At 37.0% G+C, this 16746-nt stretch overlaps 1 protein-coding gene across 1 annotated transcript in view; it reads right to left on the minus strand.

Moving 5' to 3' along the window:
- Positions 1-16746, minus strand: part of LOC133097307 (phospholipid-transporting ATPase FetA-like) — a 56757-nt gene that overhangs the window by 25114 nt on the left and 14897 nt on the right. The window contains exons 11-12 of the mRNA XM_061199198.1: positions 5725-5921; positions 3135-3370 (exon numbers count right to left, since the gene is read on the minus strand). Coding sequence (XP_061055181.1) covers positions 3135-3370; positions 5725-5921 — 433 coding nt within the window. The remainder of the gene's footprint in view (positions 1-3134; positions 3371-5724; positions 5922-16746) is intronic.

The raw sequence follows: 16746 nt of genomic DNA on the forward strand, positions 1-16746 counted from the left end.
ACATAAAATGATTCAATCTAATTAGTAATCAAAGAAAGGTAAATTAAATGAGATATCATTTTCACAATTAAATTTCTAAAGATTGAAATATTAATACGCTGTACTGACAAGGATACAGTATGGGAAAAGAGGAATTCTCATATATTTTTGGTGGGATTATAAATTGATGCAGTCTATCCAGAGAGCAATATGGCACTATTAAGTGCATTAAAAATCTAGCCACCCTTTGACCAACTAATTTTACTTCCAGGACTTTATTCTAAGGAAATAATTTTCAGAAGAGGAGACAAAAATGTATATACCTGGATGCTTACCATAATGCTATTTATAATAGCAAAAGACAACAGAATAAAAATAGGGGATTGGCTAACTCAATTAAGATACATCAATGTAATTGGCTATGACAGCCATTCAAAATGATGATGTAGACCTAAATATACTGACACGGAAGGAGGGCCACAATATAGTGTCAAGTGAATAAAAGGAGGCTGAAAATAGCATGCATGCTACGATCCATCCATCCATCCTTCCTTCCTACTTACCTACCTACCTACTAGACCTAGGTGTATATGTGTGTATATATACATATGAAAAGCATCTGAAAGGATAAATATTCCCAGATTTTACATTGGTTATCTAAATGGGACTGAATGATTTTAATTTTCTTCTTCATACATTTCTATATTGTTTGAATTTTTTTTTATCATGAGCACAGATTATTTCTTAAATAGAAAAAGCCAATAAAGCTATTTTCATTTTTAATTAATTAATTTGTGTTTAAAAGAAATTTTAATAGCACTATTCAGAAAACAAATAATATTCATATGTAGAACTAGAATTTATTCTCAAGTAATGTAATGTCTTCCAAAAAAGTATCTTAAACCACTATTCATTTGCTCTCCTAGATCATTTTTATGAGCTCAAGGATTCATCCCTTTGCTGGTTTCTTCAGACATTCCTTACTTTTAAAAAATTTATATATTATTTATATAAAATCACCTTCTTATAATAAGCTATTTTCATTTTAAAACACAAACCCAAATACCCTCAAATAAACAGAGTTCATTTATATAATACTTTCTGATATTATGGGGCCAATAACAGCTGTAATATTTCAGGGGCTAAGGGAATCCCAATCTGTGTTAAAGATGCTGCTGTGCAGCGCAGCCTCACTCAGGTCCCACATGCATTTCACAGGGCGCTGTAATCACTCACCTCCGAGACTTCTACCCTCTGTCCATTCTTGTCATAGACAACACCTGTTGGTAAGTAAACAGAATACACATTTGGCAAGGGTTTTAAAGAAGGGTTTATATTTTTTTATTGTGGTAAAATATGTATAACATAAAATTTTTCATTTTAACCATTTTTAGTGAACAATTCAGTAGCATTAATATCATTCACAATGTTGTACAACAATCACCATTATATATTTCCTAAACTTTTTCAGCATCCTAAACAAAAACTCCTTACTCTTCCCTATTCCCAGCCCCTGGTAACCTCTAATCTGCTTTCTGTCTCTATGAATTTGCCTATTCTAGATATTTCATATAAGTAGAATGATAACAATATTTCCGATTGTGTCTGGCGTATTTCACTTAGCATAATGTTTTCAAGAATCATCCATGTTGTAGCATGTGTCAGAACTTCATTATTTTTTATGTCTGAGTATTCCATTACATGGATATACCATAGTTAGTTTACCCATTCATCTGTTGATGGACACATGGGTTGTTTCTACCTTTGGGCTATGGTGAATAATGCTGCAATGAACACTGGCATACATCTATCTGATTGAATTCTCTGTTTTCTTTTTCTTTTCTTTTTTTTTTTTTTTGGTATATACCTTGGAATGGAATTACTGCATCATATGGTAATTTAAAGGAGGATTTTTAAAAGCTTATTTCTTCTGATTCTATCATCCTAGACTTGCAGTTAAGCTCCTCGAATCCCTTCAGGCCACCTAGCTCTCAGTGCCCTGTGAGCTCCTTTCCTCAAGCCAATGGTAAGAATAATGCTGCTTGGGGTACAATTCTTCTCCTTAAGTGTGAGTGAGGTGAGGCTGGAGGCTAGTCATTTATGAGAGACTTCGTACGCACCTCAGGAAGCCTTTCAATCAGAAAAGTTACCTAGAGGATATGTGAAAGTAGTGCTGGAATGTTTAGGATTCTTGGCCAGTAGACAGCATAGACAGAATGGGGGTAGAAGACAGTCTGATACCAAGCGTAGAAACACGCATGACCCTTTTCAACCTTATCCTTACCCTTACCCAGTGTATGGTCAGGTCACACAATGAGTAAGAAAATTAAGATCCTCACCCAAATCAACCATCCAAAAATAAGCTTTCAGAGTTTATACATGTGAACACTTGTTTGGCAGGGGTAATAGAAAATATTAGAGTGCTCTAGCTTTTTTTAAAATTTTAACTTTAATTTTTAAAATTTAACTTAAATATTTTTAATTGAGGTGAAATTCATATAACATACAAGTAACCATTTTAAAGTGTACAATTCAGGGGCATTTAGTGCATTCACAATATTTTGCAACTATCACATCTTCCTAGTTTCAAAGCTTTTTCATAATCCCAAAGAAACACCCCATGTGGTCTATCTTTTTAGATGTGATTGCCTTCCTTAGCTAGTTAGTGCAGTGGGCATGAATGTTCACACATGTAAGGATTTAACACTATCACAAAAACAAGCTTATGCCTAAGGTAGGAAATAAATGAATAACTGGGCATGGGAGACACATCAAACTCTGAATACCCTTTGATGGCTTCTTTCTAGAGTGTTTATTGGTCTGAGGGGGAATCAGGAGAATAGTAGCTTCAGAAATATGCTGGTTGCACCATCTGATTTAATGTGAGAGTAACTAACATTCCCCAGACATTGGGAATTCCTTGAGGACGGAGATTAATTCTTATACATCTTCATATTTTCAATATCCAACACAATGGATTGCATCTAAAAGGTGCTAAATAAATGCTTTTGGTTAGAACTGAATGGGCTAGGTGAGCTTTGCTTAGTGAACAGAGCAGGTTGTGAGAATAAGAAGTAAATGTGAATTTAGAGGCATATAGATTTAGAGATAGATCATTCTTGAGAACAATCTGCAAAGTAATATTTCCCCAAGACTCAGGGAAAGCAGAAAAATATGCATACCATAGAATTTCCCATTAATAGAACACTTGTTGAAAATCATGATGTTCTGAGTCAGGGTCCCTGTTTTGTCGGAGAACACGTATTTGACCTGGCCGAGCTCCTCATTAAGGGTGGTGGTACAAGCCCGTGCTGGTGTGTTCTTTAGTTGATAAAACATCCTCCGATCCCAGTTGATATAGAAACTGTTGCCCAATCTTATTATCTCAACACTAAGGAGAAAGCAAGAAAAGAAGGGTCCTGGGTCAAAGCAGGGCAAGCAAATTCATCATCCTGGTTTCCTTCCTACCAGTCCTGTGGTAGAAATGAAACTCAGAATACCTTCCTTGGGAACCTACAATCTTGAAGGACCCTTCGTACTAGCCAACCCATTGTAATTCTGACTTTGACCATTATCACTCAAGGCTTTACCTGATTACCAGACATACCGATTAACTTTGCTGAGGCATACTCCCTTTACAGCCTTTCTTCCAAAATTTTTGAAATTCTGCAATAATGCAAGGCCTGCCAGAGTTAAGAGCTAATTTATAAAACGTAGCCTAGGCTTAATTAGAGAGTTATTGCTGCTGTCATGTAAACTCACTGGTGGGGAAGAGAGAGAAACTTCAGACTTGAAATAGCACTTCTTTGTTTCAGAAGGGAAAGATCTGTGAGACTCAGAACCAGCTTACAGGAGCTGACCCTCTGATAAATTTCTAGGCAGATCCAGCCTGCCTGTGGGGTAGCTTTTCCCTAGAATAGCCTCCTCTTCATTTTATCTGAGTTTTCCCAATTGTGTTTGTCACATTCCACTTCTGTTCCAAATAACATGCACATAGATTCTTTATGGTTAACAAGCATCTTCATTTTAAAACAGTGAAGACTTTTAAGTGGCTTCCTTCCTATCATCATTCATATTTAGTTTGTGGTAGTTTAGACTGCTTCATTAGTAATCCCTGTCTGAGACAACTGCATTGAGCAACACGGATTTTTTGTTTGAGGTGAGGGAAGAGGTGCTCAGGCCCACATTATTGACTTTATTAGTCCTCATGTGTTGAGTCTTGACCTCTCCCTTCCTTCACCATACCAGTCACCAGAGCAATCTCTCTAAACCCAGACATTTAATGATATTATTTCTTTCCTTAGAAAGATCTCTGCTGCTTTTAGGATAAAACCCAAACTCCTTGGCCTGGCATTCAAGGCTCTCCTGAATCTAATCCTAAGTTACCATCCAACACCTTAGTCTAGGCTACTCACTGTTCTATGACCAGATCAAGCTTTTAAAAACCTCCAAACCTTTGTACATACTGGTCTTTCTGCTTGTAATATTCTTTTCCTATTTTCTGCTTGGCAAATTCTACTCTTTTCTCAAATATCAGTTTTTTTTTTTTCACACACACACACTGTATTTTATTTTACAAGAGATAAAGAAACTGACACCAAGCATTGTAAATGGATGACCACAACAAAAGCAACAATGATTGCAATTACCAAACACGAAACACACTCATACTATGTCATAATATTGACATTCAGTCCAGTAATCCTCCACTGTAACAGCTCCTTTACTTTGTAGTGAAAATTGATTTGTATATCAAATATCAGTTTGATTATTACTTTTTTCTGTAAATCCTAATCCTCTACAGGCAGAACCAACCTATTCCTTTTCTAGGCTCCCATAGCATTCACATACACATTTCTATTACATCATTCTTCATATTGTACCTTAATTATTTACTTAAGTATCTGTTTCCATGTCTATGTTGTAAGCTTATCTAGAGGAGGGTTGTCTTATTATTCATGTTTCTTTCTCTGGCACCTAATATAGTGCTTGGCACATAGTAGGTGTTCAATAAATATTTATTAAATTAGTAAGATAATTTAGTTATATTGGGTGCTTTTGGGGTTGGGATGCCACAGTGCAGGGTTTAGGAAACCTGAAAAGAAGGATGCAAAAAATGTGTTTGTGTGTGTGTATGTGAAAGGGAATGTTGCAAATAGAAAAAGGAGATCAGAGTGCAGTAAAGACTTATTTTACCTATATTTCAAATTTTTGTCCAAGGTGCTCATGAAAAGGGGAAGGAAACATCCTTCATCTTCTCCAACTTTTAGGAACCAGAACTTAAGTCACAATTACACCTATCTACCATTTGCCACATTGTTTCTGGGGGAAAACGCATTCTGAGTTCTGAATTAACTGATTTACAAATGAATGTTTGGAATCTGTCTCACTGATAAACTAGGGGCTGCCTAGATTGTGCTTTAGCATCACCAAATTTGTGTGCATTTTTTTCTAATTATTTCATGTGTTCGTATGTCTTATTTAGTCACGTACATTATAAACTATTTGAGGGTTGGGATAATTTTCTTTTGTATAACCCACATAGTATCTAGGATGGTATTCTGGATATAGAAAGCATTTATGCAGTCTCTAGATATGTCTCAGAGTGTTTTGTGCACCATGCACTGTGCAAAGTAAAGGGTTAAAGAGCACAGAATCTATGCTTTCTGAAAGTTCACAGTCTAGTTGGGGAATTAAGTAGGAAGTATTAAGTCAGCTTGTCCCCCAGTGGTCAAAGAAGCCTACCTGACGTAGAGGGAAATAGGCACCACGGTGTTGAGAATAATGAAGTAGGACCAGAATATAAGGACGGCAGAGACAGCTGATGAAGAGACATATTCTTTCCATGGCAGAAAATCCTGGAAGTAGTAGCCTTTCTTGTTTTCCCAAATGCAATGACCAACTGCTAGGACAAAACACATGCTGCCTAAAAACAGGAAAATCTATAAATCAAAAAAAGAATTAAATTAACATTTCATCCAAGACGTGCTGCTTCAGTTCTACCATTTGGAGCCTATCTCTCAACAAAGCCTCTCTCTTTTCTTGGAGGGCAGGGGGGCCCTGACACTCACAGTCTCTAGGCAGTAGTACACAGGACAGAAAAGAAAGCCCAGCAGGAGCCATCCTTGGGATTTTGACAGGAGATAATAGTAACTAAAATATAGTAAATATTAATTAAGTGCCAATAATTGTGCTAAGTACTCTACCTGTATTATTTAATTTAATATTTATAATACCCTTCTTTTAATAACAGACAAGAAACTTGATATTAAGAATGGAAAAGTATTTTGCCTAAAGTCATTTGGCTACTAACTAGGATAGACAGGTCTTGAACTAGTTCCAGAACCCAATCTCTTAATTACTCCATTACTGAAGTGAGGTTCTGCTTTAAAAAAAGTCTAAAATGTGTGGCATTGGCTTAGCAGCTGGGGGTGGGTGGGTGGTAAGGAAATGGATATAAAAGGCTGTCAATATGGCAATCATGTTTACAGTAAAGAATATGGTAAAACTGGAAGACAGACCATGTGCCTACTGAGCCTAGAGCTCTAAGGGAAATGGTTAGAATTAGAATATTAGTGTGTGTTGGCTGACTTTAACAAAAGAAAGAGTTGAAATAGGGGAATAACTGGCCAATTTTAAGCAGAAATGAAAAGGAATAGCATGAATTCTGGGTCATCAAAGGACTAGAAAAGCCTATTACTTTTAGACACCAAAGAGGAAAAAAGAGACAAGATTGAGATCTTAAGCAAACAAGGCCCAATAATTCTTTTCAGTTGAATAAAATGAATCAGCCTGGAGGCAATGTTCAGATTAAAGATGGCACCTTTTTACCAAACCAAGATTATTGTTCTAGATAACCTCAACTTTCTTGACATTAGGTTGAGAGAAAAGGGCATGGAGGGGAAAGGATGCAAAGAAAGAAGACAGATTTGAGAACTATGTTTAGAAAAGAACTTTGGGGAGGAGGGGATAATAATCCTGAACTCATTTTACTAAGCCAGCATTACTCTGGTACCAAAGCCAGAGAAGGACACTATAAGAAAAGAAAACTACAGGCCAATACCCCTGATGAATGCAAAATTTCTCAATAGCAAACGAAATTCAACAGCATATTAAAAGGATCATACACCATAATCAAGTGGGATTTAGACATTAATGAAAGAAACTGAAGAAGACAAGTAAATGGAAAGATATCTTATGTTCACGGATTGGAAGAGTTAAGCATTGTTAAAATGTCTATACTACCCATGCTATCGATAGAGTCAATGCAATCCCCATCCAGATTTCAATGGCATTTTTTATAGAAATAGAAAAAAAATCCTAAAACTTGTATGGAACCATGAAAGACCTCAAACAGCCAAAGCAGTCTTGAGAAAGAAGTAAGGTGGGTGCATCTCATTGCCTGATTTCAAACTATATTACAAAGCTATAGTAATCAAAACAGTACGGTACTGGTATAAAAACAGACATATAGACTAATGCAACAGAAGTGTGAGCCCAGAAATAAACCCATGCATATATGGTCAACTAATATTTGACAAGGGAGGCAAATGGTGTTGGGAAAACTTGATATTCACATGCAAAAGAATGAAACTGGACCCCTATCTTATACCACTCACAAAAATTAACTTGATATGAATTAAAGACTTAAGTGTAAAACCTGAAATCATAAAACTCCTAGAAGAAAACATAGAAACATAGAGAAAAAGTTCCTTGACAGCAGTCTTGGCAATGACTTTATAGATATGACACCCAAAGCACAAGCAACAAAAGCACAAATAAACAAGTGGGATTACATCAAACTAAAAAGCTTTTGTATAGCAGAAGAAACAATCAATGAGATAAAAAGGCAATCAGTGGAACGGGAGAAGATATTTGCAAACCACATATTTGATAAGGAGTTAATATCCAAAATATATAAGGAAATAACTCAATAGCAAAAAAAAAAAAAAAAAATTCAGTTAAAAAATGGGCAAAGGTCTTGAACAGACATTTTTCCAAAGAAGATATTCAAATGGCCGATAAGTACATGAAAAGATACTCGGGACTTCCCTGGTGGCGCAGTGGTTAAGAATCCGCCTGCCAATGCAGGGGACACGGGTTCGATCCCAGGTCCAGGAACTTCCCACGTGCCACGGAGCAACTAAGCCTGCGAGCCACAACTACTGAAGCCCACGTGCTGCAACTACTGAAGCCCGTGTGCCTAGAGCCCATGCACCGCAGCAAGAGAAGCCACTGCATTGAGAAGCCTGCGTACTGCAATGAGTAGCCCCCACTCACTGCAACTAAAGAAAGCCCGTGCTCAGCAACAAAGACCCAACGCAGCCAAAAATAAATAAATAAATTTATTAAAAAAAAAAAAAAAGATACTCAACATCACTAATCATCATGTGATACTCTTGGTGGGAATGTAAATTGGTACAGCTACTTTGGAAAACAACATGGAAGTTCCTCAGAAAATTAAAAATAGAACTACTATATAATCCACTTCTGGGTATATGTCCAAAGGAAATTAAATGACTCTCTTAAAGAGCTATCTCCACCCCCATGTTCACTGCAGCATTATTTACAATAGCCAAGACAGGGAAACAACCTAAGTGTCTATCAACAGATGAATGGATAAAGAAAATGTGACACACACATACACACACACACACACACACTACAATGGAACATTATTCAGCCATGAAAAGAAGGAAATCCTGTTATTTGAGACAAATGCCCAACTCTCCAAAAAACTGCAAAATGCTTTCCAAAGTGGCTGTACAATTTTACATTCCACCAGCATCATATGCCCACATACCTGTAGAGAAGACATGTATGATGTTATTGTGAACCACTTCTAAGTCTACTCAGGGGTCTTCAAACCTGTGCCCTTTATCACAAGGTGTGAATTGCTCAAAGCAACCCATCCCCACTGCTAGAAAATTTTAGGTCTCATCTTTGAGTCACTGATAGACAGTCTTTGGAAACAAGAGTATGAAGGCAGGAGGACAAGATCTAACTGGGACCATTCTCAGAAAATGAGATTAAAAAATCCTTATTATGAAAAATTTCAAACACATATTAATGTATATAAATACTATAATGAACCCCTATGTGCCCATCACCCAGCTTCACCAATTATCAATTTGTGGCCAGTTTTATTTTATTCCAAACCTCCTCTTCCCCTGTCCTCCCTTTTATTTTAAGCAAATTTCTCACATTATATAATTTAATTTGCAAACAGTTTAATTTATCTCTTTAAAGGATCTTATTTAAACACATAATCACAATACCTTTATCACTTAAAAAGTTAGTAATAAATCCTTAATATCATTCAATATTTGAGATTTGAGAGTTGAATAAGGGATGGAGGAGAGCAAAACAGGAGGATCAAGATAAAAAAGAATAAAATCTGCTTTCATTCCTAGCCTAATGCAGATTCATACTGAGTAGTTCCGCTCTTTGTGATGAAGGTTTCTTCGGGGCCATAAAACCCTTCTTAATCTTACTCCTCCTTCCTTATGCTTCTCTTTAATGGGTCATGTGAAAACATGGCTTATCCTCATGGTTCAGATTAAACTTCACTGATGAGTTCTACTGGCTTTGCTTTCCTTTTGGACAGTCTATGTGGCCAATATTAAATCTGAGACCATATTCCTCTACCTGCCACTTCTCCAGGCCCGACTCCATCAGCTCCAGTGGGAAAAAGTGGGGAAGGTAAAATCATTATAATAAACTATTATTATTTATTTATAAATATAAATTTATTTATAATCTATTTGTTTATTATAAATTATTAGAATAAATAATTTGATACCCTCTAAAGCTGTGGGAGAAAATTACTGAGTGAACTTCAACACCCTTTCTGCTCCATACCTGTTGCCTGGATAATTGAGAATTACCCATCAATCATTTCCAGTGCTGTGCCATCCCTCCATTGTTAGACTATGAGTTCTCCAGAACCAGATCTTTCTGTTCAGATTTTTTTTAATTTAATTAATTAATTAATTAATTAATTTTTGGCTGCGTTGGGTCTTTGTTGCTGCCTGCGGGCCTTCTCTAGTTGCTGCGAGCTGGGGCTACTCTTTGTTGTGGTGCGTGGGCTTCTCATTGCGGTGGCTTCTCTTGGTGTGGAGCACGGGCTCTAGGTGCGCAGGCTTCAGTAGTTGTGGTGCATGGGCTTAGTTGCTCCGCGGCATGTGGGATCCTCCCAGACCAGGGCTCGAACCCATGTCCCCTGCATTGGCAGGCGGATTCTTAACCACTGCACCACCAGAGAAGTCCCTTTCTGTTCAGACTGAGCCAGCAGAAAGGAAGTTGGCTTTATCAGACCAAGACCCTGAGAGCAGGGCTTTCCCCCCTCAGAGAGGCCTGCAGGGGCAGGACACAGTCTGCTCTTTCCTCATTCCTAGAGCTTTCCCTGCCATCCTGAGGCTTTCTAAACCCTTGCAGATGTTCTCTTTCTTAAGAAACATTCATGTTGTGATGGAGTTTATTGGTTCTTAGCCTAAAGCTTCACTTTGCTTCCTTTCTATAGGAAGAAAGAAACAAGAAATTGGTTTTTGCTACAAACCCCAGACGTCACTTGTTTATTACAGGAGCCAGTCAGACCCAAGAAGACCTGTGTGCAAAGAGTGGTTCCAGTAAAGGCTGAAAGAGATACTCAGTTTTGTCAAGAACTAAGGCCATTGCTGGTTACAGTGGAGCTCCCAGGCGTCACAGGCAGTCTGTAAAAAGAGAGTACTCCTTGGTCCTTTGGCCCTTCACTTCTGTGCTTTTCATTGTGCCTTACCCAGGAAGTATATCCTGGATTTCTGGCATCATTCAAATTTCAAGCACTGTGCCCCCAAAATACGTCCTATTTAAGAGACTAGGGTTCACAAAGCATTGTCATTGTGAGCTCTGGGGAGATCTGGGGAGGGGGAAAGGACCAAACTCCAGCTCCCCTGTGGGCTTATCAGGAAGCAGTTTTACTAAACATGCTTCCTGTGTCTGTCAGACTTTCCCCTAAGAATCATTTCCAAAAATGGGAAAAAATGAAGTGTTTAAATCAGGAAGGATTTCTGCTTCAGCTTTGAGAAATGACAATGCATTATATCTAACTACGCTGACAATGTCTTGGCAAAAATACCACATAAACAAAACTGCTGAGCTGATAAGAACATAGCTAATTCAAGAACATTTCTTCATTTAATAACCATTCAAAAGATATTTCCTGAGAACCGTTTTGTGCAAGGCACTCCCAAGAATATAGAGATGAATATGACATAATTTCTACCTTAGAGGCTCATAATTTGGTAGCTCAGGTATTCATTCATTTTTTTTTGACTAACTCAACACATAATAATGATGCTCCTATTATGTGTCAAACATAATTCTAGGGGCTGGGATACAGTGGTGATAAAAGACAATGCCTTAACTCTCAGAGAGTTTGTAATCCTGTGGAGATACAAGGAAAACAGATATGTTAAGAAAAGAAAAAATACAAATTAACTAGTGCTAAATGCTGTGAGGAAAATAAAACAAGTTAATACAATAAAAAAGGTCTTAGTGGAGGTGGCCACTTTAGATAGGGTGGCAGAGAAGGCTTCTCTGAAAAGGTGACATTGAATACTGAAAAAAAAGCAAGCCATGCAAAGGCCTAGATAGACATTGCCAGCAAGGGTAAAGGTCCCATGATAGGAACAAGTTTGCTCTCTCACTTGATTTGTAGTTTGCCTGGGTATAGATTTCTAGGTCAAAGTAATTTTCACTAAGAACTTTGAAGGTATGACCCTATTGGTTTCTAGGGCCCAGTAGTGCTGGTGAGAAATCTGATGCCAATCTAATTCTCATTTTTTGTTGGTATCTTATTCTTATCCCTATGAAAAAGTTAAGGGACGTCTATACACCACTGGAGTTCTAGAATTTCATGATGTTTAATGGATGCTTTAAATCTGAAATTCATATCCTTCTTCAATTCTAGGAAATATTCTTCTATTATTTCTTTGACAATATTGTCCCCTCCATTTCCTCTTTCTGATACTCCTGGGAGATCATGTGGGGGCTCTTGGTTTGGTCCTCCATTAAAAAAATGTATTTATCTCTTTGACTTTTGTTTTTATGGTCTAGTAGTATTCTTTGACTCTTTATTTCAGCCCTTCTATTGGCTTTTTAATTTCAGTAATTTTTACTTTCCAAAATTCTTTTTGTTATTCTTAGATTGCCTTTTTTATTTTTTCATTAAAAAAAAAAATTAGGGAATTCCCTGGCGGTCCAGTGGTTAAGACTCTGCGTTTTTACTTCTGAGGGCCTAGAGTGGATCCCTGGTTGGGGAACTAAGATCCCACAAGCTATGGCGTGGCCCAAAAAAAATTTTTTTAGCCTATTCTTATCTTATTTGTGCAATTGCTTCTTCTAAGAACACTAGTAAAATTCTTTTGAAAGTTCTTTTCTTTTCTCTTCCCTGAATTATAATCTGTTTTTTCCAGAGTCAGTTATTCTATTTGTTCATCCTCATCCTCCTCTTTTGTGCTCCTGGTTTCCTTCCAGTTCACTTAAAAACAGGAGTAAAAGAGTAGTTTCATCATTATAGGTTGGTTTTATTTCCTTTGGTTAATTTTGTTTCTCTAGCAGGCCACTCCCCTGGATGGGAAGATGGAACCATGAGTTCTGTGTAGGTAGGCAGAATGTGTTATTTCACTGGTTTTACCCTAGAGTACACGAGGAGCTTGCTGGCAAACTTGAGTCCCCCAAATTTAAAATAAAGTGGGTTTTACTCTGAAGTGATGACACCCACATTAGAAGCCCTAGCCCTCTGCAGATAGATTGTTAAATTTCTTCGGAAAGCAGTTCTCTTGTTTGAGACTACAGGTCAGATACATTTGTTACTGCTATATGTATGCCTATAGGGGTGGTAGGATGGTACAGAGGGCCAGGTGTTGTCCATGTTGTTTCATGGGCAGTTTTAAAATTAATTATCCTGATTATTACCCCCACATCTTACTCCTGCTCTCAATTCCTGCTGAATCTAGCTTGGAACTACTCTTGAGGAATGCATTTCCGCTGAAGCTTTCACTACTCTGGTTTATTTATCGGTATAATCTATCTACTTTCTGCCTTCCAAAAGCTCATCAGCATCTTGGGTCTGCTGACAGTTCTTCACGCTCTGTCAGGGGATTTATTTTCTATTTGTACTTCCTCACAGTCATTTTATTAGGCTCAAATAGGAAGTCTCAACGTCCTTCTTAAACTAGATGCCCAAAAGTGAACATGGGACCCAAGATAATATTCCCTACTTTCTGAAGGAATGATTGCATGAATGACCTCATAAATGTAGAAATTCATAGCAGCTACTCTGCTAGTTTAGCTGCTCTGGGCATTTACACCACTTCTCTGCTGCATCCATCTTGTGAGAACTTGAGCAGAGAACTGCATTCTCTTTGGAGACTCCCATTGCAGATCCCTCTATACCTCTGCTTTAATCTGCTCTGGTGTTCTCTAGGCCTGCTATTCAGCCACCATCCTAGGACTTCCTTTCACTGTTCTCATGTTTCCTGGTTTCCATATCTTTCTTGGTTTATTCTCTTGTTTTGCTTGAGTATACACTAGAAGCTTCCTAAGAGAGGATACATGATAAGTAAATTTTTTTGAGTCTTTGCACATATGGATATTTCTTTATATTTGCATTTTATTGATAGTTTCAATGGATTTAGAATTATAGGATGCAAATAATTTTCTGGCAGACGTTTGAAGCATTGATGTTTACCTTCTGCTGTTGCTGTTGAGAAGGCCAATGCTATTTTGATTCTTGATCCTTGTATATGACATTTTATTTCTCTCTGGAAGCTCTTAGGATCTTTTAAAAAAATTTATAATTTCTTCACATGTGGTCAATCTGCCATGTTAAACAGATTTGTCATGTGTTTTAATTTTGTCTCCCCAGGGAAATAGCAAGTATAGCAGAAACAGCATTGACTCTGAAAAGTTATGCCTAGATGGATAGATGTGATTATTAATAAAATTATGCATGTAAAGCATCTGGCACATATTGATGCCCCATCTCCCAAAAGTGAACGTATATACTTGAGAGCTGGACTCAGGACTTATAAATCCTTATGATCCTCACAACATCTGGCACATACTAGGCACATACTAGATGCTCAATAAATACGACTTGATCTCACCATACACAAAAATAAACTCAAAATGGCTTAAAGACTTAAGTATAAGACATGACATCATAAAACTCCTAGAAGAGAACATAGGCAAAACATTCTCTGACATAAATCGTACCAATGTTTTCTTAGGTCAGTCTCCCAAGGCAGTAGAAATAAAAACAAAAATAAACAAATGGGACCTAATCAAACTTACAAGCTTTTGTACAGCAAAGGAAACCATAAACAAAATGAAAAGACAACCTACAGAATGGGAGAAAATATTTGCAAATGATGTGACTGACAAGGGCTTAATCTCCAAAATATACAAACAGCTCATACAACTCAACAACAAAAAAACAAACAACCCTATCCAAAAATGGGCAGAAGACCTAAATAGACATTTCTCCAAAGAAGAGATACAGATGGCCAAGAGGCACATGAAAAGATGCTCAACATTGCTAATTATTAGAGAAATGCAAATCAAAACTACAATAAGGTACCACCTCACACTGGTCAGAATGGCCATTATCAAAAAGTCTACAAATAACAAATGCTGGAAAGGGTGTGGAGGAAAGGGAACCCTCCTGCACTGTTGGTGGGAATGTAAGTTGGTGCAGTCACTGTGGAAAACAGTATGGAGGTTCCTCAGAAAACTAAAAATAGAATTACCATATGATCCAACAATCCCACTCCTGGGCATATATCCAGACAAAACTGTAATTCAAAAAGATACATGCCTATGTTCATAGCAGCACTATTCACAATAGCCAAGACATGGAAACAACTTAAATGTCCATTGACAGATGAATGGATAAAGAAGATGTGGTACATATATACAATGGAATACTACTCAGCCATAAAAAGAACGAAATAATGCCATTTGCAGCAACATGGATGCAACTAGAGATTATCATACTAAGTGAAGTAAGTCAAAGAGAAAGACGAATATCATAAGATATCACTTATATGTGGAATCTAAAATATGGCACAAATGAACCTATCTATGAAACAGAAACAGAATCACAGACATAGAGAACAGACTGGTGGTTGCCAAGGGGGAGGGATGGAGTGGGAGGTTGGAGTTAGCAGATGTAAGCTTTTCTATATAGAATGGATAAACAACAAGGTCCTACTGTATAGCACAGAGAACTATATTCAATATCCTATGATAAACCATAATGAAAAAGAATATCAAAAAAGAATGTATATATATGCATAACTGAATCACTTTGCTGTACAGCTGTAATTAACACATCATTGTAAAGCAACTATACTTCAATAAAAAACATGATTTGATGACAATGAGTCTTTGCCATTATTTTTCTGTGGGACTTTATTTATGATATTTATCTTTACTGTGTCTCAATTTGCATATTTGTCAATGGGGAAAATACTTCTTGACTTGTTTATTGTTCATGTGTTGTGAAGCTGCAGTTAGTGAATGTGAAAATATTCCAAAAAGTTAAAATCCCACTACAGATGTCAAGTACAGTTTCTGGTCACAAAGCTGAATGAATCCTTTTTTTTTTTTTTTTAACATCTTTATTAGAGTATAATTGCTTTACAATGGTGTGTCAGTTTCTGCTTTATAACAAAGTGAATCAGTTATACATACACATATGTCCCCATATCTCTTCCCTCTTGCATCTCCCTCCCTCCCACCCTCCCTATCCCACCCCTCTAGGTGGTCACAAAGCACAGAGCTGATCTCCCTGTGCTATGCGGCTGCTTCCCACTAGCTATCTATTTTACATTTGGTAGTGTATATATGTCCATGCCACTCTCTCACTTTGTCCCAGCTTACCCTTCCCCCTCCCCGTATGCTCAAGTCCATTCTCTAGTAGGTCTGCTGCATCTTTATTCCCGTCTTGCCCCTAGGTTCTTCTGACCATTTTCTTTCTTTCTTTCTTTTTTTTTAGATTCCATATATATGTGTTAGCATATGGTATTTGTTTTTCTCTTTCTGACTTACTTCACTCTGTATGACAGTCTCTAGGTCCATCCACCTCACTACAAATAACTCAGTTTCGTTCCTTTTTATGGCTGAGTAATATTCCCTTGTGTATATGTGCCACATCTTCTTTATCCATTCATCTGTTGATGGACACTTAGGTTGCTTCCATGCCCTGGCTATTGTTGAATGAATCTTCCTAATTTCCTAAAATCCCATTTATTAAATCCAAAGGATATAGAAAAAGAACTGTAACATTTACCATAATAAATAACAGAGAACACACAATTTATAACTCAGATATTAATGAGAAATGTACAGAAAAAGGGCACTTTTATTTTCTAAGCAATAGAGTAAAAATAAAATATAAAAAGTAATGGAATTAAGTATAGGCAGCATTGGAACCACTCAGTCATGCAGAGAAGCTGTATAAGTGAAGAAATTAATCTGTCTATATCTAACAAGAATAAAGGCAACCTGTATATAATAGCATGGAAATAAATTAATTAGTCTTCAATTTAAACTTCTATTCTCAAAGCTGATTATTATCTATTGAGTGCTTATAAAAATTTTTTATTAGAATATAGTTGATTTACAATGCTGTGTTAGTTTCAGGATACAGCAAAGTGAATCAGTTATACATATACACATATCCACTCTTCTTTAGATTCTTTTCCCATATAGGCTATTACA

The sequence above is a fragment of the Eubalaena glacialis genome, chromosome 9 (assembly GCF_028564815.1).
Source record: "Eubalaena glacialis isolate mEubGla1 chromosome 9, mEubGla1.1.hap2.+ XY, whole genome shotgun sequence".
Classification (NCBI taxonomy): Eukaryota; Metazoa; Chordata; class Mammalia; order Artiodactyla; family Balaenidae; genus Eubalaena; species Eubalaena glacialis.